This window comes from Podarcis gaigeae, assembly GCF_964106915.1.
Source record: "Podarcis gaigeae genome assembly, chromosome: 6".
Taxonomy (NCBI): Eukaryota; Metazoa; Chordata; class Lepidosauria; order Squamata; family Lacertidae; genus Podarcis; species Podarcis gaigeae.
The window spans coordinates 37081353-37109235 of NC_139682.1; the positions used below are offsets into that span (position 1 = coordinate 37081353).

Genomic DNA, 27883 nt, shown 5'->3' on the forward strand with positions numbered 1-27883 from the left:
CCACCAACCAATTTGGATGGCTTCAAAAGAGCTTTAGACAAATTCATGGAGGGCAAGGCTAACATCTACTAGGTGAGAGAACAAGAGAACAGGATGCTGAAGTAGATGGCCCATTGCTTGGCCTGATCCAGCAGGCTCCTCTTATGTTCCGACATGCAGAGCTGGAACGCACTGGAGCCAAGCAGGCAGCCCAGAGGGTCTGTGGTTGCGCTGACTTGAGAAGCCAGGCCCACCCCCTGGGGCGGGACCTCCCTACCGGTGTGCAGATAGAAGACACCCTCGCAAACTTGGGAGCCGGCTCTCTCCTTAAGCCTCGCCTCTGCCGCCTGCTGCTGAAGCGGCTCCGAGCTGCCAATCACCAGCAACGCTCGACCCGCGCGCTCAGCGCGTCGAGATCTCTCCTGCCTCTCTCGGGCTCTCCAGTTTGCTGCTGCTGCTCCGCTGCTCGCGCACCGAGCACACTCTCTTGCCAGCTTCTGCAAGAGGCAACTGCGCGCGGGGCGCACGCCTGTTTGCAGCCCGTGTTTGCAGGCTTTCCGCGCGCTGCAAGCCTGAGATTCAGCGCGCGCGGCGTGCATGTGCCATTTCAACTTTTTATCTCTTTGCTAAGGGGAGATCGGGCTTCTGGTTTTCCTTGGTGAAGTGAATAAGAGAAGGCAAACTTCCAACCTTCTACTTTTGGAGAGAGCGATATTCTTATCCAGAGTGACCAATGGGCATTTAAAGGGGCCGCTGGATTAGTTGGCGCTGGCGAGGAAAACACCTCTCAAGATTGCCTGGCCGGACTTGGATGGTGGAAGAGCCGGAATCCCTGCAGCAGCTGAATTACTCCAGAGCTACCCGATGGACTTGGATGTTAGGATGGAAAAGAAAAACATGGATCATTACCTACGCCGTCTGAAGCAGGAGTTGGTAAGAAATGCCCGGGAAAAGAAGGGACTGGGGGATTGGGTAGGAGGAAATAGAGTCTGCATTTGGGATCTGTCTCCTGCTCCGTTTGCAACTTCCCTGCTAGGGGGTGTCAGTCAATGAATGTTGCCTCTCTCCCGTTCTCCTTCCTGCACAGCGCTTATTTCCCGGGCTTTGTTTAGAGATCTCGCCGTGTCCTTCCTTTGCAGCTGTGTGGCCTCCAATTTCCCCACGGGGGATTTTTTTGTTTCCTTCCAAGCCCCTGGGATGAGATGGGATAAAGAGGAAGACTCCACAGTCCTCTCCCACCCCCCACGACTCCATCACGGAAAGTGGTTTCCAAATCTGTTTGCACAGTTTAGCTTTTGCCGCTGACACGGTGGCTAAATCCCACTGACAGTAATAGGTGTTTAACCCTTCTCTCAATGTGTGTTGGTGTCTTACGCTCAGCACGAAAGAAGGAACCTCTTCTCTTTTCTGGCTGGGAGCGCTGGCACCGACAGCCACCCCCCTCACCCCGCACTCCTTCGCTCTTCCTGCAAAGGCATCGCCTTCTGTTTGTTTAACTGTGACAGGGAGCGGTGAACTTTGTAATCAGTTCAGACACCGAGCCCTTTATCATGAGCCCTGAAAGGGATTATAAACTGGCATCGCATCACAACCTGTTACTGTCTTCCTTCCCCACGTTCCTGCACTGTTAGTGTGAGCATCTAACTGGATAGAAAGCTGCACACACCCACATCAGAACTGTGTTCTCCCAAGACCTAACTGTGTGCCTCCATGCATTTTCTCCTTCCTAACCTGGACCTGTCAGGCAGGTTTACCCTTGGGCTCCTTCCCAACGTAACTCATCAATTTTTCTCCTCTGGTAGCTCAGCTCTGAAACATTTCTTTTTCCAGAGCACAGATGTGGCCGTATCATCTCTCCAGGCATTCTGGTTGCCTGCCACTTCTTTTAATTATAGGGGTGCCTACTAATCTTCAGAGGCAGACGCATACCACAAGGCAATCATTTCCCATTGGCTTTCTCTCCTAAGCTTCTGTTTTTTGTTTGGTATTGTACAGTTTTGCTAATAGCCCTGCTGGAGCGTTTTAATTTCATGCAAAGTAGCGACATCCAGTTCTGGAGGGTGCCGAACGCCACTTGTTCAGTGTCCTAAAAGGAAATGCTGAGCCTCGCATCAAATTTCCATCTATAGAATGTGAGCCTGGAATTCTGGAAATATCTGAGGTCCATTACCCATTACACCAGCTACACCAGATTGCTGTTGCCATTATTGTTATTCCCATTTTACAGACGGAAAACTGAGGACCCACAGCAAAGTTCATACAATTCAAACCTGAGTCTCCCCAACTGTGCAGCTAGACCATGTTTCCATTTTATAGCCGAATCCCTCCACTACTGACTCTGAAAGATTTGCATTGACCCGTATTGAATGACTCTAGCTGTGCATTCAGATAAAAGAAAACTGGAATCCTAGTAAAATTCAATGTAAAGGTGATGATGCTCAAGTGATGAGATGCAAAGAGCTTTGTCATGTCTCCCTCCTTTCTACCTTGGCAGTGGAGATCCACCACTATACCTTACAGCACATTCTGACTCCCACCCAATCAATTCCAGTTCCTTCCCTGTCTTGTCACTGCCTGTTCCATCCACAGACACTTAATCTAATTTATGGTGCTGGAGGCAGGCCAGTCAGCTAGAATTTTTTTCTACCCAGACTTTTCCCCTTAAGGACATAGCCAAGCTGCTTTGCAAAATCCTGCACATTTTCTTTAGAAATGCAAGAAGAATGTTATTTCTGCAACTCTCCTAATCTGTGCATTGTTTTACAACCCACTTTTCTCAGCTACTTTCGCAGCTACCCTGTAAGGTAGCGTGTGCATCCCCGCCAGCATATTACCATCTACAGACTAAACAAATGTTGTCACCTAGTGATAAAGTGGGGCGGAGTTGTGGCTTAAGTTCCTATCTCCCAGATCCACATATAATACCTTAATTACTAGACTGCACTGCTTCCAAAAAGGAGAAGAGATCAGAGTTGTTACCTCTCTCTTAGATGTAAACGGCCCTTTGGGCAGAGATTGACGAGTCTGATACGGAGCACCTCGCACTGACATTCTGCCCTTCCTCCACCCCACGGCTCAGGCACAAGTGTTTCTTGCCGTGACATGTTTGGGCTTGCCCACCAGCAGATGCATCTATCTGATGCCTTAGTTTTTTGTTCTAATGGATTAGTAATGAAGCATCGGGATGTCTTTAAATAAAGCGCTGGAATTGTTCAGCAGGGCTATGAAAAGAAGAAGAAGAAAGTTCATGTCACATGTGAATAAATAATAGCAACTGCAGTTCTCTGAGAGAGAGAGAGAGAGAGGGAGAGAGCGAAAGGTCATGGAAGAGTCAAAATGGTATGAAGAGCTTTGGGATACAAAAGCTTTTTTTACATCCAAAAGATGACTACCACCAACACTAGTGAATAAAATCCAAGTGGGGCCAGCCTAAATTGGAATTCATAATGCGCTCCAGTGTCTTAAGACCATGATCTGCCAGGGATTTAATTCTAACTGGAACCATAAAAGCAGACCTTTTTAAGTGCCAGAATGTTGCTCAAGTGTCATGCGCATGGGATTGATGCTTTAGTGGAGGTGTGCAAAAGTGCCAGAGTCCCATTTACAGCCCAGTCCTAGGCATATTTACCCAAATGCAAGTCCCAAGTAGGAATATATAGGATTACAATCCTGTACAGTCGTACCTTGGAAGTTGAACGGAATCCGTTCCAGAAGTCTGTTCGACTTCCAAAATGTTCAAAAACCAAAGCGCGGCTTCCGATTGGCTGCAGAAAGCTCCTGCAGCCAATCGGAAGCAGCAGAAGCCCCATCAGTCATTCAGCTTCCAAAAATAGTTCACAAACCGGAACAGTCAACTTCCGGGTTTGCGAGGTTTGGGAGCCAAAATGTTTGGGAACTAAGCTGTTCGACTTCCAAGGTACAACTGCACTCGCACAAGCACTGAAGATGCACTGCCAGCAGAAGGCTGCTGCATCCAGTGTGTGCTCAACTTGCTCAGGGAGGAGAAAACTGCAGGCAGAAAATACAAATATGGTGTAAAATGACAGACATGCCCACAGTGTTCCTGAGAACGCAGCCCACCAATCAGGGAATGTGCCAAGGATGGTGTCTGTGAGGCAGCCAATGAACTTGTGGGCATGCCCCAGAAATCATCACATGCACAACTTGCCCCCCGTTCTATCTACCCCAGTGACACAGCCAGCAATGGTCCTGCTGCCAGTCCCTTGGGCGTCCCTCCATGTGTGGGTTTGAATCACCTTGTGCACAATCCACCTAAAGGGGAGAAGGCCCACAACACAACATTCACATATCTCCTTGGGGCAAGCAGGTTGCCCAGTCCTCTCCTTGGATGGGGTCCAGAGCCACCCATGGGACAAGCAGTCCAGAAGATGGGCAGGAATATGCAACGAAAGTGGCTGCAGGATAGGAGCCTCTGTGGTCTCCCTGCAAAGAGCAAGGGGTTAGGAAGCAGGAGATTGGAGACCCAGCCTCACCAGGGGGAAGGGGAGAAATACAGCCTGACTCTCCTCTCGCATGCCTGGCAAGAAATATGTCAGGGTCAAAAGAGAAAGGGCTCCCAGGACTTGAAGCTCTATAGAGCAGTTTCCTGACCACTTAGTCACAACATTGGACAGGAATCTGCCCCACTGCCTTAAGACCCGTTTATATGGGTTGCAGCAGGAAACTTAGCCAGATAGAACAATCCATTCTATATATGCAGGGGGACTCAGGTTTGAATCCACAGTACAATCCCACATTAGAATAGGTGGCAAATGGCACCCTACATGTAGGCACACCCTAGCCAATCAGAAGGAAGCCAGCATGGACCAATAGTATGGCCCCTGCATGGACCAAACAGCCCTTTAGGTCTGGCTCCTCATCCTGAAAACCCGTTTTTGTGCTATATCTTGCTTTCCATCAGCATACTGGGCTTCTGCTGAATCCTACAGGCCCTCAGGCACCACTGCCCCAGACCTCCTGGGTCTTGAAACTTTTCACTTTAGGATTGTGCCTTTGTAAGCAGACCCTGAAATATAGATTCCCTCCTCCACCACCAGATGTATTAATTCCAAGCAGTTTCAGAACTGCTTATATTTTATTCACTTAGATTTTCAAAGTTCTGTCCGTTATTTGGCACATGGTGCATAACAACCATCCAAAGTATAAATAATGCAAAACAAACACACACAAACAGTCAAAGCACTTTAATCATCTAAATTTAATGCTTGCGGACCATAAAAGATGTGCATCATTATGCCTAATCACTAAGCGCCTGCTTCAGTGAAATGAACTTTACACTTTATTTAAAATAAAGTAAAAAAGATCTTACAACTTGTTGAAGGGGCTTCTGAAATTTGAATTTCAAGGAGGGGTGCTCTTTTTCCCAGATCTGTGCCCTTGGAGCAATCGCATGAGAATCATATAGATACACTTGAACTTGAGTGCTCTTGCAAGTATCTTGCAGGCACAGCTGTAGTTGGAGGGAGTTGTCCCAAACATCAGGATCGGGAAGGATGACATAGATGTTACTATTGTAAAGAACAATTGGCATGGGAATTAATTGGTACATCAATGAGTTTCAGGTTGCTGCTCACTCTAGAGTAGGAATGGGGGAGAAATTTGATTGAGTTTGCATTTAAAGGTGAACCTACCTAGTTTGCACTTTCTGACACATTATGAGAACTGAAGCACAGCCTTCCTTCAGAATTCACATGTCTCTGAATTTTGCAATGCAGTTCTCCAGCCAAGGGATGTGTACAAAAAACACATACACTAGTTTAAAGCATCCATAAGAATACATATATAAGTGAAAATGATATACAAGAACGCATTATTTTATGGAAAATTGCTTTGCAAAAATGTTTATATTAGGCAAAATTGCATACAAATACGTGTCTCGTGGGAGAAATTCACACTAAAGTGCTGGTGGATTTTCATGGGGCTGTTATTTATTAGTCATTGATTTAATTTTATTTTTTGCAAACTGTTGGGGAAATGTGAAGAACTCAATTTGGGAATGGAAAACTGAGGGGATGAGAAAAAACTAAAGTGACACATTCACCCCATCTGTACTCTATCTGTACTCTAAATCAGTTGATTTTAGTAAATCTACCTTGGATAACCTGTGAATAGCTCCTCTGTTGAGTACAGTGTACTCCTTCATATGAGCAAGCCATGCAAGTAGACAACAGGCACTGCTGACTTCAAGGGAGTTGGATGGACAAAGGCTCTGTATTCCACATCATGGGAGAAGAGAAAGGTGGGAGGGGCTCAGCTGTACCCAATGAGGCTCCCAGTTGCTTTGTATTGGCCAGGCTGAGATTACATCTCTAGAAAGAAGATGCATTTCTATATAACGCGTCTTTTGATTTGCTAGACGACATATGCTGTTGTCCCCACTTCCAAAATTTCTCCTGTGGTCATGACGTCAGTTCACCTTTCTAAACAGAAAGCTGATATTCTCAGAGTTTTATTCATGATCTGTTAGTTTATATGATTTGAAGAGAAACCTGAGTGTTTTCCCCAGTATGGCTTCCTAGAAGTACACAGCGCAATACATCTCAGAACAAAGGAAGCTGCCATTTATGGAGTCAGACCATTGGTCCATCTAGTTCTTTGTTGTCAACACTGAGTTTCAGCAGCTCTGCTGGGGTTCAGGCAAGGGGCAGTCCCAGTCCTCCAGGGATTGAACTCCAGAACTTTGGCATGTGAAGCCTGTGCTCTAGCCCACAGCCGCAACACTTCCCTTAAACACATTTATATGGAACATGGGAGGATGCCCAATATCAGGTTGGATCATTGGTCCATCTGGCCTAGTATTGTCAACACTGACTGTCAGCTGCTCTTCATGGTTTCAGGCAGGTCTTGCCCATCTCTACCTGGAATTGCTGGGGATAGTAATATTTATATACAGTTGTACCTTGGTTGTCGAACGCCCTGGAACTTGGACGTATTGGCTCCTGAATGCCGCAAACCCGGAAGTGATTGTTCCAGTTTGCGAAAGTTCTTTTGGAACCTGAATGTCCGACGGGGCTTCTGTGGCTTCTGATTGGCTGCAGTTTCCTGCACGATTTGGTTTCCAAAAGTTTTGGAAGTCAAACAGACTACTGGAATGGATTCCATTCTACTTCCAAGGTACGACTGTACTGCCCTTCGTCCGAAGATCTCAGGGTAGTTCACAAGATAAAAATACAAGATAAAAGCACAAATAAAGAGTTAGAACGAAACAATAACCCCCTGCCGCATGCAGTATATTAATAAACATATAGAGCATGTTTTCAAAGTATAGTTAGATTATTCAACAACTCAAGGAAAGTAAATAGCATCTTTCTTTCTTTTTTTGAAAATGAAACAGACCATGCTCTCCACAATTAATTCTGGCGGTTTCCCATGGATTTTATCAGGATTTAAATAAGATTCTGAAGCGGCTTGTGGATACTTGCTCAGGTTCTGTCTGTGCTTATGTTCAATTTCCCTGTGATTGACGGGAGAAAAATGTTTGCCCGTTTGAAAAGATAAAATCTTCTGCAATATAACTGTCTGGCAGCACCACACCCAACCCTGAGGCCTTGGCCCCAAAGTGCAAGAGCATGAGCCGTGGGAGCCTGGCATGGTTCAGAGGGCGCAGGTTGGAGTCATATCCTCATGCGTCCGTTAAGCACAGGAGCACAGAAGTACTCAAGTGTGGCAGATGTAGCCTGGAGAATGGGATTACCAATATTATAAGGCTAAACAGGTAGGGCTAGACAAGAAGCACGGAGATGCAGTGATAAAAAAGCGTCCCTAACTGACTTTTTACCTGTTACGCAATGCTAAAATTGTACCCAGTACTGCCAGGAAAGAAAAGGAAAAAAATTGGCAGCCTTGCGTAGAGTGCAAGCCAGAATCATTACATTCCGTGAGAGTTTTGCCATAGCTTTAATGGAAACTGAATGACACTCTTACCACAGAATCAAAATCACATTGACTTGGAAGTAATTTTTTCGAGAACTGGATTGATTTTCAAAAGTGCAAGATCAATCCCTGAGCATCAGGGTTAATCAGCATATGATTTTGCAGGCTCCAGCTCCCCTTCTATATAAAGTCATCTCCCCACTTACATGGGGGTTACGTTCCGGGCTACATAAGTGAAATCACGTACAGTGGGGAGCACCCTCCAAAAGCCGCTTAATACCTATTTTTCCAGCTCTCCTGCTTTCTTCCCAATCCAGACCAAAATATCTGCAGTTGAAGCTCTGGGGCCAGATGGAGGATGCATGGGAAAGTGGCAGCAGCTGAACTACCCCACATGTTAGCTGCTAGGCGGGGAGGCTGAGCAGCCTAAACAAAGCCCCGCTGTGCCTCTGGCATCTTCAGGGCTTCCTCTGCCCTTGCTGACGTCTTCTTTGGGCTCTGGGGAGGATCTTCTCATGAGTCACAAGGACTCTTCATCTCCTGCAGAGGTTGGATGGCCATCTGTCATGGATGCTTTTGCTGAGATCCTTAAATTGCAGGGGGTTGGACTAGTTGACACTTGTGATCTCTTCCAACTCTACAATTCAATTATTCTATTTCTTGGTATGAATCTGTTTATTTATTTATTCCCCAGTGCTTCATGAATAGACAGTCACACATAAGGAGAATGCATGTAAGCTGGGAGGGTGCTATTTGAATATACTTACGGCATACACTTGACAAATTCTTGCTCTCCAGTGATGCCAGAGCTCTGGAAGTCTGACCCAGCCATGTGCTATAATTTGAGCATCCTAATGAAGGCTTGCGGGTGTATTCTCCAGCCTTAGCACATATGTAAATGGTTTTAGATTTGATCTTTGATTTAGGTGCTGCATTGATTTGGGCTCACATCTTTATGATCTCATATACCATCTAGCTGAGCAATAAAGTAAATTTGCCGGGACAAGAGAACTACGCTAACAGAAGCCATCCTACATTCTCCTGATGTGAAATATTTCAAATCAATACTCTCTTGAATTAAAATAGATGAAATTTCATTTTTCCAAAAGGCAAGCAATTTAACAGATAGCTAGAACCATCTGGACGCATTGGGGCTGGGAACTGAATCTGTTGACCCTGACTTTTTCCACCACTTAGTTCATTACCAGCCAGGTCATGACTTGAGTTATTAATGCAGCAGAACCAAAAGTAGCCTTTTTTATATCCCCAGAAAGGGACAATAAACATGGTATTCTTCACAGGTTAAGTAGGAGTTCATTTTTACGCTCCCAGTTTGCATTGAATAAAATGCTGATCTGCAGTATGCAGACACAACAAGCACTTGTTTTCTGTGTCAAGAGGAGCAGAATAAATGTCAGATTGCAGCGAGGTCTTGTAAGGCTGGCCCACTTAAGGAAGCAAATCTTGTTAATGGTTGGTAATGTAAGGGAGGGGAAAGATAATGACAGCCAGCAGGATAGGAACTTAGCTTGGCTTTGTTTGATGACTGTTTCAACCTATTGCTTTATAGATGGTGGTAATCATGACAACGTACATTGTTAGGGCTTAATGTGAGAAACTTATTCTGCCAAAAAGCTCACTTTAGTGCCAGCCTCAGCTTAAGGTTTTCTTCCTTCCTTTTTCTTGCCGGGTTCATCATAGTATGGAGAACTGTTTTGGGCTAGGATCTGGGAGATCGGAGTTCAAATCACCACTAAGCGCAGGGATGATTTTGGGACCATCATTGTCTCACAGACTAATGTACCTTGACATGGTTGCTGTGAGGATAAGTTTCAGAGGAGGAGATTCATGAACTTGAGCTCTTTGGAAGAAGGGATATAGATGAAATAATACAGGGTGGATTTGAGTAATCTGTTGTAATCTGGTGGTCTGTGTGAGGCCAAAATTTGCCCCAAAATGGATCTTCTCAGTTCTGGATCTTCTTAATTTTACACCCCCTTGACTCAGTGCCTTTGCAGGGGAACTGCCCACACTGCCCTAAATCTGGTGCTGAATAATATATGAACAAATTTAAACATAAAAAAGAAGAAACAAAAAAAGAAATAGGATTTCTGCATCCGAACTAGAACTGGCACATGGGTCTTTTTTTTTTCAAAGTACGCTTTTTGAGGTGCAAACCAAACCCTGCACATATGTATAAGCAGACACAGAGAGACTCACATATCGTTGCTCTATATCATGCTGGTGATGGTTTAGAACTTCTGATCTCTAAGCAACCTGTAGAACGGACTTCTTATTCCAGGTGCAAACTTTTATATATGCAATTGTTTTACCTGTTTTTATATACTATATGTAACTTTTATATATGTTGTTATATTGTAAATCACTTCAGAGGGTGCCTCACAAGAAGTGATTCATAAACAAAATGAAATAAATATAAACACCATCATAACAACAACATCTCACACCCCTGTGAGGAATTGCTGGTTTAGAGCACAGAGTTATGTACAGGCAACAATTGATTAACACACGTCCGAATGATATGTGATTGTGCTTTGTGCCGAACCCAGAAGTGACCTGAAAACGTCACTAAACACATCAGTAAAAGGATGGGGTGGAACGGGGGGAAGGGTACTTATATGTGCTCCGCTGATGCACACGGAGGGCTAGGAACAGCTGTCCTATTGAGTGAGACATGCTAAGAGGAAAACAGGCCTTCCGTACCTCAAATGCTGGGCTGTGTTCTTACCACCAACTGTATAAACATGATATGAAACTTACATGCATCTTGGTACCTGTTCGCTGCCAATGCAAGAATTCCCATGCATAAGAAAGCATGCAGAAACATAGCTCATGATCTAGCCGTGTGCGGATATGAACCTGTAGGCACTTTCCACAAATGTGGTAACTCCAGAAGTGTTGCCACAACCAGAGGAATTGTTCCTGAGCATCTATGCTACTGGGTCACACATTGTGTTTTGCCCACATGATCTCATACCAGTGGCTTTTGGGGAGCAGTGCTCTGGAGTAGCAAACTGCATGTGTGAGTGTCCCTAAGCTTACTCCACATTTGCTGTTGCTGTTCTCGAGCAACATAATTACCTGAACAAAGCCTGGTACATTTCGGTCTGACGTCCTTGCGTTCAGCATCTTTGAGTGTCCCATGAGCAGTCATCGTCTATGCAGATCAGTGGCTGAGAGGCAGCATCTGTTGATACACAGTTTTGCCAACATGTGCTGAGCTGTGTGAAATATTGCTTGTATAAATACACTCTGAATATAAATATGCTGGAACTGGGCTTCCCATCAACTCACAGTCAAAGCCTGGCCAAACGTCTGCATGATCACAGCTACCCTAAAATAAATGTGAACTGAATGAATGGAATACCTTTTCGTGTCCGGGTAGGGGGTTTTCCCATGGAAGCTGATAACCGCTGGTGCACTCAGATTTCTTTCCAGATGGCTTTCATTCAGATAATTTGAATTGCCCAAATACAAGCGCTTGAAAATTGTGATCCTCTCAGCTGGCACCTTCATTCATTAGAAAGGGCACGGCTAGATCGACAACAGTCCAGTGGATGGACAACCAGTCCATTTTAGCCACTGCACCAGGTTCCCAAAAGTGACTTTCCATTGGCAATCCTGCAGTCTCCCAACTGGATCCTGTATTCTTCCTAGGGCAGGAGGAGGTGCAGACAGAATAACACTGCTGCAGATTAATAGCTGTGCTACTGTTTGCCGCATTCAAAAAAAATCTGGCTCAATGTTTGCTTGGAGATAGACTAATGAGGGAGTGTAGATGACATAAGTTTTTTAAAAAATATAAAAAAATATTTTCACAGGCATATTCGCCAGTAATTCTCCCTGCTGCTATGAGTTCCTTCGGACAGATAGTCTTGCAAAAAATAAAATAAGACCTATCATGTGTGGTTGGATGTGTATTTATTACCAATAGCAGGCAACATGGCGGGGTAGCAACACTCACCTGATCTCCTGACACCTGGGGTGCTGCTGCTTACTGGGAGGGGAGGGGTGATGCAAACACACCGGCAGAGTCAGTCTGGAACTCCTACTGGTGCATTTGCACTGCTCTGACCTCCCAACTATCTTGCCCCCTCCCCCTTGCTAATAAGCAACAGTGACTGTTGTTTGGAGGTCAGGTGAGCTCCGTTGTCCCACCCAGCCATACACTGCTATCTATTAGTGCTGGCTTTACGACTATGAGATTTATGGGAGGTTTTGCCCTTGCCACCCTTTTTATTATTGCTTGGAATCGTCTCTATCTGATCTTCTGTAAGTCACCTCAAGGAAGCATTCATCATAAACACTTCCTATAAGTATTTTAAAATAATAATAACAAATAAAACCAAAATACTGAAAAGCAGAATAAAAGGGGGGGGGGGAATAAAAACAGCTACCCAAGCTACTTTCGTTAAGATAGCTTTAAGCATGTTAAGGTTGCAAGCCTATACAGTCATACCTTGAAAGTCAAACAAAATCTGTTCCGGAAGTCCGTTCGACTTCCAAAATGTTCGAAAACCAAAGCGCAGCTTCTGATTGGCTGCAGGAAGCTCCTGCAGCCAATCGGAAACCACAGAAGCCCCATCAGACGTTCGGCTTCCAAAAGAATGTTCGAAAACCGGAACAGTTACTTCCAGGTTTCGATCATTCGGGAACCAAAACATTTGAGAACTAGGCTGTTCAATTGCCAAGGTAAGACTGTACTGTACTTGCTTACTTGGGAGTCAGTCCCTTTGAACTCTGTGGGGCTTAGTTCTGAGTAGACATGTATAGGATGGCCCAAGGGAAAAATCCAGAATGCTTATAGCCCAAAGGCCTTTGGAAGCAACTAGGAGGTTGTGGGGCAGGAGCATTACCTCTAAAATGTATATCAAAAGCATATAAATAAACCGCAGAATAGATTATCTCCAGGTAAACATGTTGTTTATTAAGGACCTAGATTGGAGAGCTAAAAAAGTAATTTTTTCACGCAGTGATATACTTTATTGATGGGTTCACAAAATGACAGGCAATCTGTTATGGGGAGATAACTGTGCTGTTCTTCAATATGATTCCATTCTGCCTATTTTTTGCAAGAATTGAGCATATAAAGGGGTGGAGGCTAGGGAAAGAGGGCTCTGAAGCAAAGGGCAGGAAGGGGCAACGTGGGACACCTCCCTCCCAAGATGTTTGATCCCACTTCCTGCCATGCCTGATCATTGACCATGCTGGTCATTGGAGTCGGGAGTCCAACAACTTCTACAATCACCTGCTTTCAATTCTGCTGCTTATATTTTTATATTGATTTAGATTGCTTTATGTGCACCACTTAAGGATTCTTTGATTAACTGGAGGATACATTCTTCTAAATAAAAATAATAAAAATGGACATAATAAACATCTGAAGAGCCACAGACCCTCCATCCCTGCCCTAACCCCCATTGCACTAGTACCACAATAACATGCACTCACGTAATATAAGAATCCCATTTGAAACTCACCCGACAGCAGGACCGTGGCAGAGCTGTGTATAGTCAAACATAAAATCCTGCTCATCTAATTTCCGGCTCATAAATTTTGCCATGGATTTAAAATCTCTGAAGGGAATAAATCTCTCTTCAGCCTTACAGATAAAGAAAACAAATGACCAGGAGGGAGCTGGAGACAGTATCTTTCCAATTTCCTGTTCATCAGTTCAACTGAAGTGGCAAAGACCTACATCAGCATAGGCCTGGGGAGACACAGGCACCCATGGATGCATAACCCAGAGCAGCTTTTGCAAATAGTAATCTTTCGTGATTTTGACGCGGCATGAGTGCTGCTAGCCTGCCAGCATCCTCAGACACAGCTGGGCGTTGATATAAATCTATGGGCTCTGAAAAAGATGGTATCACTTATTTGCAAGGAGCCTGCATAAAAAATGATCTTTCAGAGACAAAAGGCTGTTCATGCAAGGGAAGGGTTTGGTATATGCCACACACATAGTGCTATCTCCTGTGTATTCCTTTTACTGAAGGCACATCTCTTCCAGGTGAAGGAAAGGCATGGAAATGCAACAATCATCTTTCTTAACTAGGTCAAGCACTCAGACACAGGTAGCCTCTATCTTGTGCTTATTGCTATTCTTGGTCGCAGGTGTAGGGATAGACAGATTGCTCTGTTTCTAATCCAAGTCAGTTCCACAGGTATTCATTCAAAGTGTTCTGCAGCCATTTCCACATCAATTTGTTTCCACCCCACTTCAAACCACACCGAAATAAGAAGTATTTCCCCTTCACAAATAGGCACTGAAAAACCTAAAGTTTTCATGGTTATACGTTATCCTAAACTATGAATTTCTTGTACATGATTTTTATTTATACTTTTGGTTATGACTTGTAGAAGTCGGTTAGCCTATAACCTGTTGGCCCACCATCTGTTGTTGATACAACACCGCAGAGCAGGAATAAGGTGCAATCTGGACATCAACAGCCTAGGAGTCCCTTCTGAAAATTGTAGCCAAAGACAATGTCATGAATATGCCACGGTCAGCAGGCATTGTCTGTTTAGTACAGAGGCTGAATCAGAGACGGGTATGCCAATGTCTCTAGTTGTGGTGTTAATAAATAGGAAGGAGTGGTCTAATGGAAGATTAGACAGGAGCAAGTGTGAGTGGTGGAAGTGATAGGCAGAATCCCAGGATGGAAGTCAACATCACTCTTCTTCCAAACATTATATCTGTGCATGTATTGCAGCTTCTGAGATGGAACAATACACCCCTGCATTTTGCTCTGGTGATTCTCTACCCCCTCCCCATGCCAAGTGAATTTTGAGGGAGGAGAGGAAACTCCATGGTACAATTGGAAGTCCTTGCACAGCACAGGGCTGGCTAGGGCAATTCAGCCCATAGAATTCAGGGACAAAGTAAGGCAAGGGAAGCGGAAGGGAACTTCAGGCCTAGGGATTCAATGTGACCCACCAAATCATGCTGTCTGGCCCTCAAATCTCTCCCCAGGCCACACACCCTTTACTAACCCTGGTTTGAACCCTCCTTGAAAGTTTTGGCCTGGCTGAAATGTGTCCTTGAACATCAATAATGCATCTTGCTTCCCTAAACAAAGGATAGAAAGGTTTGTGTAGAAGCTAGCCTTAGTATGTAAAAGTGAAATTTACATGCATTGCTTTGTTCACTTTTATGTCTGGCACCACCCACCAATGTCATGTGGCCCCCCAGAATGTTGTTGAGAAGGCAATGCGGCCCTCAAGTCTGAAAACCTTTCCTCATCCTTGTTTTAGGATATCTCAAGACCTAAGCACAGCAAAGTTAGCTGTTGCCTCTGCAATGGGCTGTAGATAGCCCAGAATTAGTCATACCCAGAAGTGACTGTTCACTTGCCTTAGGTAAAGCCATTCAAGGTGCCAGCAGTGCCACATCAGAGCCCTTGTGCCAGATCAAATCTACAATTAAAGCGAGGTAATGACAACATGCAGCTGCAGAAGGCTGTGTGCATGTGTGCGTGTTTAAAATCACCCCCTCTACAAAACATTGGAGAGTGAGGATTTGTCCTTCTCACCCAGAGTTGTATTTAGCTCAAATTTTGCATCAAAATAAACAGTGATGGAAGGTGTGAGACTGAAAATCCAAGAGCTTGGCAGTGTTCTGCCCACCCCTGCCCTGTACATCACAATACAACAGAAGAACATTCCTTGTGATGGAGAAAGCGTAGCTCCTTTATTTGTATGCCAGCTGCCTCCTCCTGGCTTCTGTGACACTCACTGGCTTCCATGTAGCAATTTGTATGTACACTTCACATGCTCGAAAAATACACTTCCTGAGGAGAGGCTGTCTGGGTGGCGTTCCAGTAAGATTTAGATGTTAACTCAATTAGCCACGAAGGCAATAGTGTGTAAATGCAGCTATAGTAATGTACATTATCCTATTGACCTCCCATTACCGTCTCTGCCTCTGCTGGCAGAATTCACAGCTGAAGAGCAATTGGGTTCACAAGTTGACAGCCCAGAATGGGATCAGTGAGAGGCAATGGCTTCTTTCCTTGTGGATGCAGCCTCACATAACACGCACAAAGACCTTTGCTCTTGAAAACACTTGGATTAATGTCTCTCAGCGAAAAATGGTTTGCTACTCTTCATAAATGTGCCATTGCTTATTTTTATGCTTGGGTGGTGTTAGATTATGAAGCGGCACATCGGAAATGTTTGTTGGACCATCTCTAGAGACCCCCTAGGGATGTTTTTGCCATATAAAGATTTGCTCAGATCACGAGGGGGCAGGGCTTATTCAGAGCACCCAAAACCGTGTCTGGTTTAATTTCAGCTTTTTCATTTTTATATGGTTTGCCATTGCTTTATTTCTGTTTTTAGTTGTGTTGTATGAATGTTGTGTATGTTATTGGGATTTGCATGGCCAAGGAAGGTTCAGTCCAAGCTCTGAGGCAGAATTCTCAGCCATTGCCCACAACCTGATTCTATAAACTGTATGATCAGTGTTCTTCTACCTTAGGGAGATGTTGGGGCTCCCAGCACCCCCAGCTCTCTGTTCTAGACCACCAACCATGTAAAGTTACCTCTTTCTCTCTCACAGTTGACTCTCCTTTATTGGCATCCTGTCTACTAGCAGATAATTCATTCGCCAAATGTGGTCAAATATGTAGCCAAAACACCACCATCGGCTCACAAGAGAAACTGATCAGCAGACCCAGGTTTGTAGAAGTAGACCCACCACCCCATACCCAAAATACCTTCAGGAACACCAGCGGGGGGGGGGGCAGTTAGGAGAAGGTGTCAATGCAGCTTACGAACTAAGCATGCTCAGTTGTATGGAATACTGACTGCTTTGGATGGAATGAAAAATTGATGGGGAGAGGAAATGGAAAGAAGGATATTGGAAAGGGCGTGGCTACCTGAAACTCTTAACAGGAATACTCCACACTACTTTTTATTCATAAAATTCAGATAGCCTTGTGCTGATACCCCTCCTCTTCTGAGGCAACCCTGGAAAGAGAGACAGGGAGGGGAATTTAGTATCAGACTGGAAACCATGAACAGGAAACCTAGACAAGTCGATAATTGTTGCTTGTTAGTGTATGCTTAGGGGCAATTGTATCAGACATTGTGAAGGGTTGAGAGGTAGTAGCTTTGCATACTTAGTCAGATAAGGTCTGGATAAGGCCAGGAAGAAAGCTGAGTCAGCTACCCTGCCTTCGCCATTCCTCCTTAGGTCATGGAAATGCAGCTTGTAGCTTATCCATGTGGCGCCAACCTTAAACTACCTTTGACTCATATGACTAAAAGGTAACAGCTCTGGTGGATTACCATGCAGGGAAATGGGATTAGCACCATTTGGCTAAATTCCCTTTGGTCTGTTACAAAGCTACAGAGAATTACCCAAGGCACACTTAGTCCCAAACAGTTTGAAACTAGTTGTTAGCTCTGAGTCACTCGAGAGAGACGCACATTAAAGAAATAGCTTTTCTGTTGACACTCCACAAATCATGCAAGATATAACTTCTCAGTGAATCTACGCCAGGGGAAATGTAAAACTGGGACTGCATAGAGCTGCATCGCAATTTTTTAGCTTAATTGTAGGATTAATTTAGGTGAGAGGGGGGAAAGTTCTGACTTTCTAGCACTAGTGCAACCCAGAAGCAACTCATCAGCTTAATCACACATAATGAAGAGGTACCCTTGCTGCAGGGTGAGAGCATCACTAACTTTAACACCTCCGGATATCTGCAGATCTGCACCCAAGAGTGTAAGTGTGCATGTTTGCCTTTTAAAAGGTTTAGAAATTAACTAAAACATATAGTTGCAGCACTTCATCAGTTAGTTCAATAAATCACTTTCAATTGATAAAAATGTGCATCAGGAATCATACTTTTTTATTTTAAAAATGTGTACAATTTTCAATGCATGTAATTCTAAAACCCTAATAGGGTGGTCAGGGATGTGGGTTAAACCACAGAGCCTAGGACGTGCTGATCAGAAGGTCGGCGGTTCAAATCCCCGCGATGGGGTGAGCTCCCGTTGTTCGTTCCCTGCTCCTGCCAACCTAGCAGTTCGAAAGCACGTCAAAGTGCAAGTAGATAAATAGGTACCGCTCTGCCGGGAAGGTAAACGGTGTTTCCGTGCGCTGCTCTGGTTCGCCAGAAGCGGCTTAGTCATGCTGGCCACATGACCTGGAAGCTGTATGCCAGCTCCCTCGGCCAATAAAGTGAGATGAGCGCCGCAACCCCAGAGTCGGTCACGACTGGACCTAATGGTCAGGGGTCCCTTTACCTTTAGTAGGGTGGTCATTCCTATTGTATAAAGTCAGTCCTCAATTTGTAGGGCTGTCTGGTCCAATTCTGGTCTGGAGCCAAATTAATCCTAGATTAATCAAAGACTGCCTGATTTAAATGCAACTACAAGCTATAGCTATAACAATCCAGGAAGCGAGAGGGAATCCAAACACATGGGGGGAAGGAGGATGTGAGTGGGTCCATAGCATAGTCACGACGGTCAAAGCATAGTTTGTCCATGACATCTAGAATGAACCCGAGTGGTGGACTAAGCTAATAGATGATGAGTGGGTCAGAGTTGAGAACACCCAGCTTCAAGGCTGATGTCCATGTTTTTGCTGATATTGCATTTGCACTTACAACGCACCAAACCAGTGCAGAGAGTGGGTAGGCTCATCATCAAGGTGGTCCTCAGACATGTTTCTCTTCATTTTTTCGTTTCAAAGGGGCTGACGCAGTGGATTGTCCATTTTGTTTTCTTAATTTTTGTCTTCTACTAGCAAATTCCAATATACATACTTCTTCACTGGAAGATTTGCTTGAATGCAGCACCTGCGTCAATTACTTTATCCATGCAGCAGCACCACCCCGCCACTGCCAAGAAACATCGCCCCCATGGAATTGATGTCATTTCTGTAAAATCCTTTTGTGCTGATTATAGCATCCTTTTCGAATAATCCAAATATTGTTTGTTGAGGGTTCTGTTTCCTCCCCCTCTTTATTAAAAGCTGCCATGGCAATCCCCCTTTTCCTGTTCCCAGGGTTTCACTTAACAATAACTTCCTCTCACAACACCTCTTTCATCCAGGGGCTGGACATCTGTCTTCCTTCCAATTATGAGAAGCTTCTTCTGGCTTCTAGTTCAGCTGGGCCGTGTTATCCCTCTTTTCCTCCATCTGTACCAAAATATTACCACGGTCCTGGGCAGCACAGATGTGGTGACAAGCTGGAAACAAAAACAAATTTGTCTCAAGGGGATCGGCTGACACTGAATTCCAGGGAAGCATTGCAAACGCTGGCTCTCTTACAAAAACAAATAGATCGGCAGGGAGATAAGACACCAAGTGTTTCAAATGAGGTTCTCATTTCCAAAGACTTGAATTGTTTGGTTAAGGTGGGAAAAGACAATTGAAATGGACGAAGATGTTAACCTTAGTTGTGTTTATGTCTTCAGAAAGGACATGTTTTGTTTTGTTTAAATAAATATTACATTGAGATTAATATAGGCCCATCTGATTCTGGAGGCATGGGATAGTATCTGCATATTCAAGTGCAGGCTTTGTTGGGGTAACCAACCTGGTGTCCTCCAGATGTTGTTTGACTTCAACACCCATCAGCCCCAGCAAGTATGGCTGATCTTCATGGATGATGGGAGCTGTCCAACAACACCTGAAGGGCACTGTATTGGCTACCTCTGCCATCTAATTCCACTATGACATCCTCTTGAGCTCTTCCCTTTTTATTTCCTTTGCATCTCCTGCCATTCCCATTTCTTCTGAAGTTAGATTGCACAAAGCAGAATTCATTGCTACAGTCGTGCAAAACCACAATTGCTTTGGATACAGCCTATTTGATTTGTAAGTACACATAGCATAAAATTCATGGAATTAATTTGCAAAGCAGTTCTGATAGAGCCATTTATCGTGAGAACCTCAAAACCAGAGCCTGAATTCATCTCAGCCTATAACTTGTTTATACAGTTGTAAGGTGAATCAAAAGTTGAAGAAGTAAACATTTAAAAGACTACTGAGTGCTGCCAAGCAAACAAACAAAAAAAATTTATGGTAAGCTATTTAAAAAAAAACAAAACCTTAGCATATTTGTGTGCCTTTTCTCTGGTTTTTAGCTGAAAGTAAACCAAAATCAATAGAGCTAACAACAGGCAAGAAAAATGTTTTGGGGTTTTTTTGTCAACTGACAAACAACTTTTAAGTAGAAATTACTTTCTTCCTATATACACAAATATCTAAGTCCATTGTCATTCTGCAGTTTGTGTAGCCTCAGGTCTCATCCTCAGAAAATTACACAACTAGGAACAAAATGAGAACAAAATGGGCCAGGACTCGCCTAAAACTAGCATAGACCTTAGGAGTATAGAACTGAATATTCTGCGTCTTTGCTTTCATAACTTTGTTTTGTTCCTGCAAAAGATATTTAGCTAGCATATGGAATATAGGGTTCTTACATTTCCCATGTGTAAGATTTTCAGAGCAAGTAGCACAGGAAAATTCCTTTAGTTAAGTAAATCCGTTAAATTTTTCAGGAGATGCCACTCTATATACCTGTCAGTTGGCTTGATGGGAAGTTTATCTTCAGGGCACTTTATGTAACTATTGTGTCTGATTATATAAAGCTCACCTAAATAAAAAATGCCAGCTCTTCAATTAATTATGACCTTTGCATTCAGGCCTGGGCTGCGGAGGTTGGTGGTGAGAACAACACAAGTATGGATTCTTCTCTTCTCTGCCTTAAGATGACCACTAAGATGTTGTAGAAGAAACGGTCCCAGGGCTTTCAGTTTCTGTCTGCAGCCCAATGTCTTTGGATCTCACTGTCAGGCTGTGCAATAGGGTCAGATCAGGGCGGCAAGGGGCAAAACAAGATAGCAAAAAGGCCATGGACTGTTTCTAGCATCCAAATCCCAACTCTCAAACAATAAACAACACTTGGACTCAATCTTCTCAAGGCTGCATTCACACTGCGCACAGGCTTCCCAAAGGCATTTGGTTGGTCTCTGTGATAACAGGTTGCGTGTCAAGGACCCCCAAGACACCCCTGAATAAAAACACGGTTCACACATCATTTTTGTTTTGGGTTTTGACATAATTTTGGCCACAACTTTATTGAATTACAGTATGTGAGTGGCTGCTTAGGCATTGGTTAGCGACTATCTGTTCCCACTTGGAGGTAGGAACAGAACTGACAACCACACCGGTGCGGAAGTCAGTAAGGGTAAACAATTTTGGGGAGAGAATAAAGCTGGGTGCCAGGCTCACACCTCTCCCCAAATGTTCTCTGGGGCTCTTGCGTGGTCCTAGCCCTTTGTCAGGGATACAGACAAAAGCATGGCAAGCCTCTGGATTCCTTTACCAGAATTCCCTTGCAGCAGCAGCATTGAAGGGGCAGGCACAGCCAACCTCATCCCCTCCACCAACCAAAAAATTAACCAGTGCCTAACTGCAACTTACAAGTTGTGACGATTTGCTACACAGTAGGCAAGAGGGATGTGGGTGGCACTGTGGGTTAAACCACAGAGCTTAGGGCTTGCTGATAAGAAGGTTGGCGGTTCGAATCCCCACAACAGGGTGAGCTCCTGTTGTTTGGTCCCAGCTCCTGCCAACCTAGCAGTACGTCACAGTAGATAAATAGGGAAGGTAAATGGCGTTTCCATGCGCTGCTCTGGTTCGCCAGAAGCAGCTTAGTCATGCTGGCCACATGACCCGGAAGTTGTACGCCGGCTCCCTCAGCCATTAAAGCAAGATGAGCGCTGCAACCCCAGAGTCGGCCACGACTGGACCTAATGGTCAGGGGTCCCTTTACCTTTAGGCAAAACTCAAATGGCACCAGCCAATCAGTCAAATGGTAAAATTTCTACCAGGCCCCTGCTCCAAAGCAAACGACCCCATGACAGGCATAGCAAGGTCTACGCAAACAAACCCTAAATAAAGGGAGGGTGGGCGGGCAATCCAATGTGCACAGCAAAAAGAAGAAGCACAACGCTGCACACAGGGACCTATATAGCACCCCCATCAATCAAATAAAATTGCAACCATCAATTTTCCCCAGCAACATTGGGGGTGCCCAGTCAAATTTGTGGCCATCCAAACTAACCCGCCCAGCAACAGGGGATGTCATGGTTGCTCCCATCACAACACATGCTCTCCATGAAGGAGAACCCGCTTTGTTGGACTAGATGGCCCACTGGCCTGATCCAGCAGGTTCTTCTGAACTTATTAGGGTTTTTGTTTCAAAAAATCCACACACTGATTTTGGAATGTGGGCAACTGAACTTAAGATGGGGGGAAATGAGAAACAGAAAGAAGCTGAAGTGGACAGATTTGCAAATAAGCAGTGAGAAGAGCGAGGAAAAGGAGCAGTAACTTCCGCATTCCTTGGGCTTTATGAGATGGTGAAAAGCAGGGAGGATTGTGGCGAAGAGATGAGCCTCCAAATCCTGGTCCTAAATGTCTCATCTTAACAGCTGGAAGCAATTACTCCTGGAGTCAGCTAGTTAAAAGTGCATAACAATGAATAAGACATGTTTAGGGACCCGTTGTTAATTAGCCATTATTTTGAGTTCCCTTGCAGCTTTAACTGAGATGCTTTAGCTCACTTCACAGCACACCCTGCCTCAAAATGGCACACAGCATCTCTAGTGCTTTAAGACATTTTGCTGCGGGATGCCTTATGTAACAAGCCTTGCATAACTTCTGCTAAAAGCACCTCCAGCAGCATCAGGCTCGATCTCTGAGGATTTATGCCAAAATGCAAGTGAAGTTTGAAGTTTTTTTTTGTGTTTTTTTTAAAAATCATAATATCAGAGTGGAACTATAAAGCTGGCATCCGTCTGTCTCGGGAGACAATAAAGGATTGTGCCTTTGAGGGGGTGAAGTCAAACTGTTGGAAGGTTATAGCACCTGCTGTGGCTGTAGAGACCGATACAGGAGAGGCATGTTTTGTTGCAGCTGGAACAGATGTAGGCATCCAGTTGTCCTGCTGCAGGTGCACCATGTCATGTCTTCTCTCTGAGCATCCTTAGCACAGTTACCCAAAAACTATGCACTTCGTTTGGAAGGGTGTGAAAATATTTGCAAAATTGAGTGCCCCCTTTTGGCACTGCTAGATCCAGTCTAGCGCGCGCGCACACACACACACACACACACACACACACACACTGTGCCCCCCCCTAGAAAAATAAGTGCTGGTACTCACCATGAAGTTGTTATAGTAAGTACCACACTTTTTAACAATGAAAAACAGGTGCCGGTACTGCATACCCTTGAGAACCCCCTGGAAAAAAACACTGTGTGTGTGTATCCATCTCAGTGCCCATAAAAGAAAATCAAATAGTTCTTGGACAAGTTTGGATTTGATATCCCGTTCTTTTTACTGAGCCCAGTCAGTCGTCAGTCATGCTCAGAACCATTTGACGTGATTGACAATGGTTGCCCAAGACCTCCAATGAAAGGCCTTGTTCCCAGCCTGGTTATTTAAGATATTTTAGCTGAATGGGGTAGAAGTAAAATTTGGGTATATATTCTGCCACTGGAATTTGGAAAAAATTGAAAGGAGAGAAATGTTTCCTGGCTAGGAATTAAGCTCAGGCCATAGTAGGGAGAGTGCCAAATCTGGACCATTGGACTCAACCCTTATGCTCCTTTGTTATCATCTCCCTCTCTTGAGACAGACGCTGGGAATGAGCGCGCCTGAAATATTAATAATTCCTAATAGGTCCTTGTCACATGAGGCGTGCTTTGTGACGATACCCCTCCTTCCTCCCCCCTCCAAAAAACGGGGGAGTTAATTGAATCAATGAAGTGAACAGCACAGCCATCCAGCATATGCCGGCTTCCCCTGTCAGCCCCAGTCATTACTGCAGGACCCATTGTCACTCCTCGTTGCTTGATTAGACCACTTGGCCTGCGAGGGGATTTGATGGGAAGTGTCCAATGAGGGGCCAAGCTGTTTCCAAAGTCAGCTTTGCAAAGCCCCAGATAAAAGGGGGCTTCCCTTAATAAGGCAGGAAAAGGTTAGGAGGAGAGGCATTACAGCAAATCTGGAAAGAGGTAAGGTGATAGTTTTCTCTGAGGCTTAGAGAACAGATGGGCTCCCAGGAGGTTCTGCATGTGGGTAACAGAAGAGCTGTTTCTTTTCTAGGAACACACTTATCACTTGTGTAGAAAGTCGGCAGAGCTTTTTGCAGCTTTGGCTACGAGCTAGCCAAGAAGGAGAGGGCTTTTAAAATTTAATCAGAAGTTAGGAGAAGCATCCTCTCAGCCTGGCAGCTCCTTGCTCTGATATGCTGGCAGGCAGCTGGGTTTCTTGCTTCTTCTTCAGCTGCCTCTCTAGGTCCAGTTTTGAGCCTTAGTTATTGGAGAGGCACTTGCATGCTTCTGGGTGCGTTTAGCGGTTTCAGCACGGTACGAGCCTCTCTGATCCTGACGAGATCTTGCATTCTCTGCTCCCAGGGAAACAGCTGAACTGGCAGGCAGCAGAGCTAATGTAGTGAAATGATGGCAGATAATGCCTGGCAATGGAGCTGCCAGCCTTGCACATGGGTGTTAAAGGGGCAGCTGCAGAGCAACAGAGCCCAGCCCCCCCCAAAAAAAACCCACTTAAAGAGAATGCAGTGAGTTTTTGAACAACGCATGGTGATAACAGACATGTAGTTGCAGGCTTAGCCATGAAACGGATTGAAAAGCAAAGCACATCAAAGAGTTCCAGCTTCTCTCCTGCAGCTCTGTGCAAGAGAGAAAAAGAGGGTATAGTGGCAGGCAGCTGTTAGGAAGTATGGCCCGTTTGTTTTATGATGCCGCGTTGGGAATCAGATCTGGTTGCTCTGTAAGGGAAAGCGTGCAGTGAAAGGGCAGAGTGGAGAATTTAGAAGCTGCAGAAAATAGCCGGCATGTCTAGCATGGAAGGAAGGTAGCAAGAAATCCGTGCTAATGATAGGTCTAGTCTGGAAACAACCCAGGAAAGGGCGGGGGGAACCCACCACCACCCTCTTTTTCTTGTTTCAGTTTATAAACTTGTGTGTGTATTCAAAGCAATAATCCCCTTTACTGATGATGATCGTAATAATCATTGTCATTGATAATATATTTTTGTCATTTCTTAGCCAGAAGTATATGAAGCTATGACTTGCGTTTCTGCAAACAGCAGATAAGGTGGTAGGTCTGTATCTGGACTGCACCATTTCACATTTAAGGTACAGGCTAAGATCACTGAATGTTCTTCCATACAAAAACATTCCCTTCAGATGCAGAACTTTGCACATCATGAAATCTTCCTCCTGACATACTAGCCGCCTTTGTGCATGGATTTTTTTGTATGGAGTATATAATCATGTGAGCCCCTGCCCACAGTTTGAAATGGTACTACCCATAGCCAGATTTGCCACTTCATCTGCTGTTTGTAAGAACTAGGCCACTTTCTCAGGGTAATAGGGTTAATTTTTTATAAGGAATCTTGATGCTTGATTGCATGCATGATATGAAAAAAAGTTTTTTAAAAAACAACAACCCTGAATTTATATCCTGCACTTCTTCCAAAAGGAGCCTGGGGCAGCATAGAAAAATAGAAAACGGAAGATCACAGTTCTGCAAAAAAAATTATGGGCATACAGTACCTCTGTAGAAGACTATGTGCTACTTACTCAGTATCTGGGAATTGCCCAGGGAGCTGACTTGTAATACTGAAGTAGTTTGTTGTGCACACTGAAGAAGAATGAAACTGATGAAATTTAATCAAATGCTGGTTGGCTGAAACATAGGAGATTAGATAGATAGATAGATGATAGATAGATAGATAGAATAAAAACTGTACCAACAACCAGATCAGATTATACAGCTTTCAAATTCTTTGCAGTTCTGTATCCTGCTGAAAACATAGAAAGAATCCAGCCTAGTAATGCATGATATTTATAGATCTCTATATAAGGCCAGACGAGTGGAAGAGAACAGAGTTCACTTCTCTTTCTCTGTTATCTCAGTGAGACCTGCTGTTGTCATTTGGCTTCTTCTGCACTAATCTGAAATCCTCTTTTTCTCCCCCCTCTCCTAACAGCTTTCCATGAAGGAGGTTGGAGACGGGCTACATGAACAGATGAACTGCATGATGGGTGCTCTGCAGGAGCTGAAACTCCTCCAGGTCCAGACAGCTTTGGAACAGCTGGAGATCTCAAGCAATCCAAGCCAGGTTCCTGGAATCGGCCAGCACCAATATTGTCAAAACAATAAGGAAGCACCAAGAGGAAGGTGTGAAGCCAGCAGACAGGGCAAGAAGCTGCTGGAAAGAAGCTACTTGCAGGACTGCAGTTCCTCAGCCTTTTCGTGCTCTACTCAGGGGTCACAATCCACCAGCCCGCTTCACCGCATCACTTTGCCAGACAGTAGCCATGGATACATGGCTTCTTCCCTTAACAGCATAAGCAGTGAGGACTTTTATCATGCAAGTGGACATTCATCAACAGTGAGCACGGCAGAGTACCATTCTCCGAGGACGTTTGAGTCGTCCAGTGAGCACATGACGAGAAGCTGGTTTTCCCAAGACACAAACAGCTGGTCCGAGAGCAGATCGGGGTGCAGGGAATGTCAGTTCTCCGATGAGACCAACGACTGGACTTCCTCGCTGATGTCTCAGAGCAGGAATCGACAGCCTCTCATCTTGGGCGACAACATCTTTGCTGATTTGGTTGGAAACTGGTTGGATTTGCCTGAGATAGACAAAAAGGTGGAGAAGAACGAGTCAACCCTGTCAAGCAGCAGGTCCCAGGAGTTTTGCAGGAAGTTCTCCCTCACGGCCAATATCTTTAAGAAGTTCTTAAGGAGCGTCCGGCCAGATCGAGACAGGTTGCTGAAGGAGAAGCCTTGCTGGCTGCCGACAGAAGATAAAGAGGCCGAAATCTTAAAGAGGCCCAAAAAGGCAAGCAAACAGAAGGGGACCTTTTACTTCCCAGTCCATGGGAACCTAGCAAACTCACACGACAAAGCAGAAAGGTGCCAAAAGAAGGAAACAGGCAAGGCCAAGGCCAAACATTGCACCAAGAAGATCCACAACACAATAGAACACACTCAGTCAGGGTTTGATTTTAACACAGCTGTATGGGTCTGAACTCCCAGAACTTGTTATCTCCTTTGCCTCTACTGTTCTGCCCCAATCAGGAGATAAAACAGCGAGAAAGATAGAAGAAAAAGAGATCTGGCATGCATGGACTGGGGTGAGGAAAGGGAGAAGGAGTTGATCTCCATACATTGACACAAATCACTTCCCAACTAACATCTATTGGATAAAGGGAGTCAGTTTGTATTCAGAGACTCCCCACACTAATGCTTAAGAGAATCACAATTTGGGGAAGAAGGGGGGCACAGCAGCGTCTTAATTAGCTGTTCCTCTAGACTCCCACTTTCATAGGCTTCAAGGTTGCCAAACATTTTCAGTTCATCTCTGATTCAGGTAGCAAGAGAATGTTACGTCTCAGTATGTGTGTGTGTGCAAGCTGGTGTGTGTGTGTGTGTGTTTACAATTTAATTCTGCTTTTTTCCTGTGTGCACTAAATCCTGGATCACACTCCAGGCAAATGAATAAGCACTTGATAATTAAATTAAGAGTGAGGGTTGGATTTGTAAGAAGAAGAGAGGCTGTGGGAAATGATTTGAGTGAAGTTTGTACAACCACATTGCGTTTGACTGTTCTTTTTCTAAAGCGTTTTTTCTGGCTCACCCCTCATAATCTGTACTGTACTAGAATGTGTCTAAGGAGTGCTATGTAGTGAGTAGCCAACTCATCGCTGCAACTTTAGGGTTACCAAACACGCTTCACCTCTTCATTTTGCCCTCAAAGCCTTAAACTCTGATGCCACACTGAGGTCCCAAGTTGCAATAGACCTTTCCTTGACTTTATTGTTTCATTTTGCATTTCTTATTCTGTACGAGTTTAGTCTTGTGGGAAATTAGTTCTCCAGCGGTCAGCTTTCCCAAGAGTTTGTTATTAATAAAGCGATGTTCCTCTCTCCA

General features: G+C 44.6%; 1 protein-coding gene across 1 annotated transcript; it reads left to right on the forward strand.

Annotated features, from left to right (window-relative positions):
* INKA2 (inka box actin regulator 2) lies at positions 1-27883 on the forward strand. Its single transcript, XM_083745899.1, has 2 exons — positions 1-912; positions 25935-27883. The coding sequence occupies exons 1-2, from the start codon at positions 844-846 to the stop codon at positions 26979-26981; spliced, it is 1116 nt and encodes a 371-aa protein (XP_083602025.1). The 5' UTR covers positions 1-843; the 3' UTR covers positions 26982-27883.

Bases quoted from the DNA above. Each gene is read 5' to 3' on its own strand.
- INKA2 (XM_083745899.1), top strand. From the start codon at position 844: ATGGACTTGGATGTTAGGATGGAAAAGAAAAACATGGATCATTACCTA. The intron at 913-25,934 runs GTAAGAAATGCC...CTCTCCTAACAG, and splicing joins GCCGTCTGAAGCAGGAGTTG to CTTTCCATGAAGGAGGTTGG.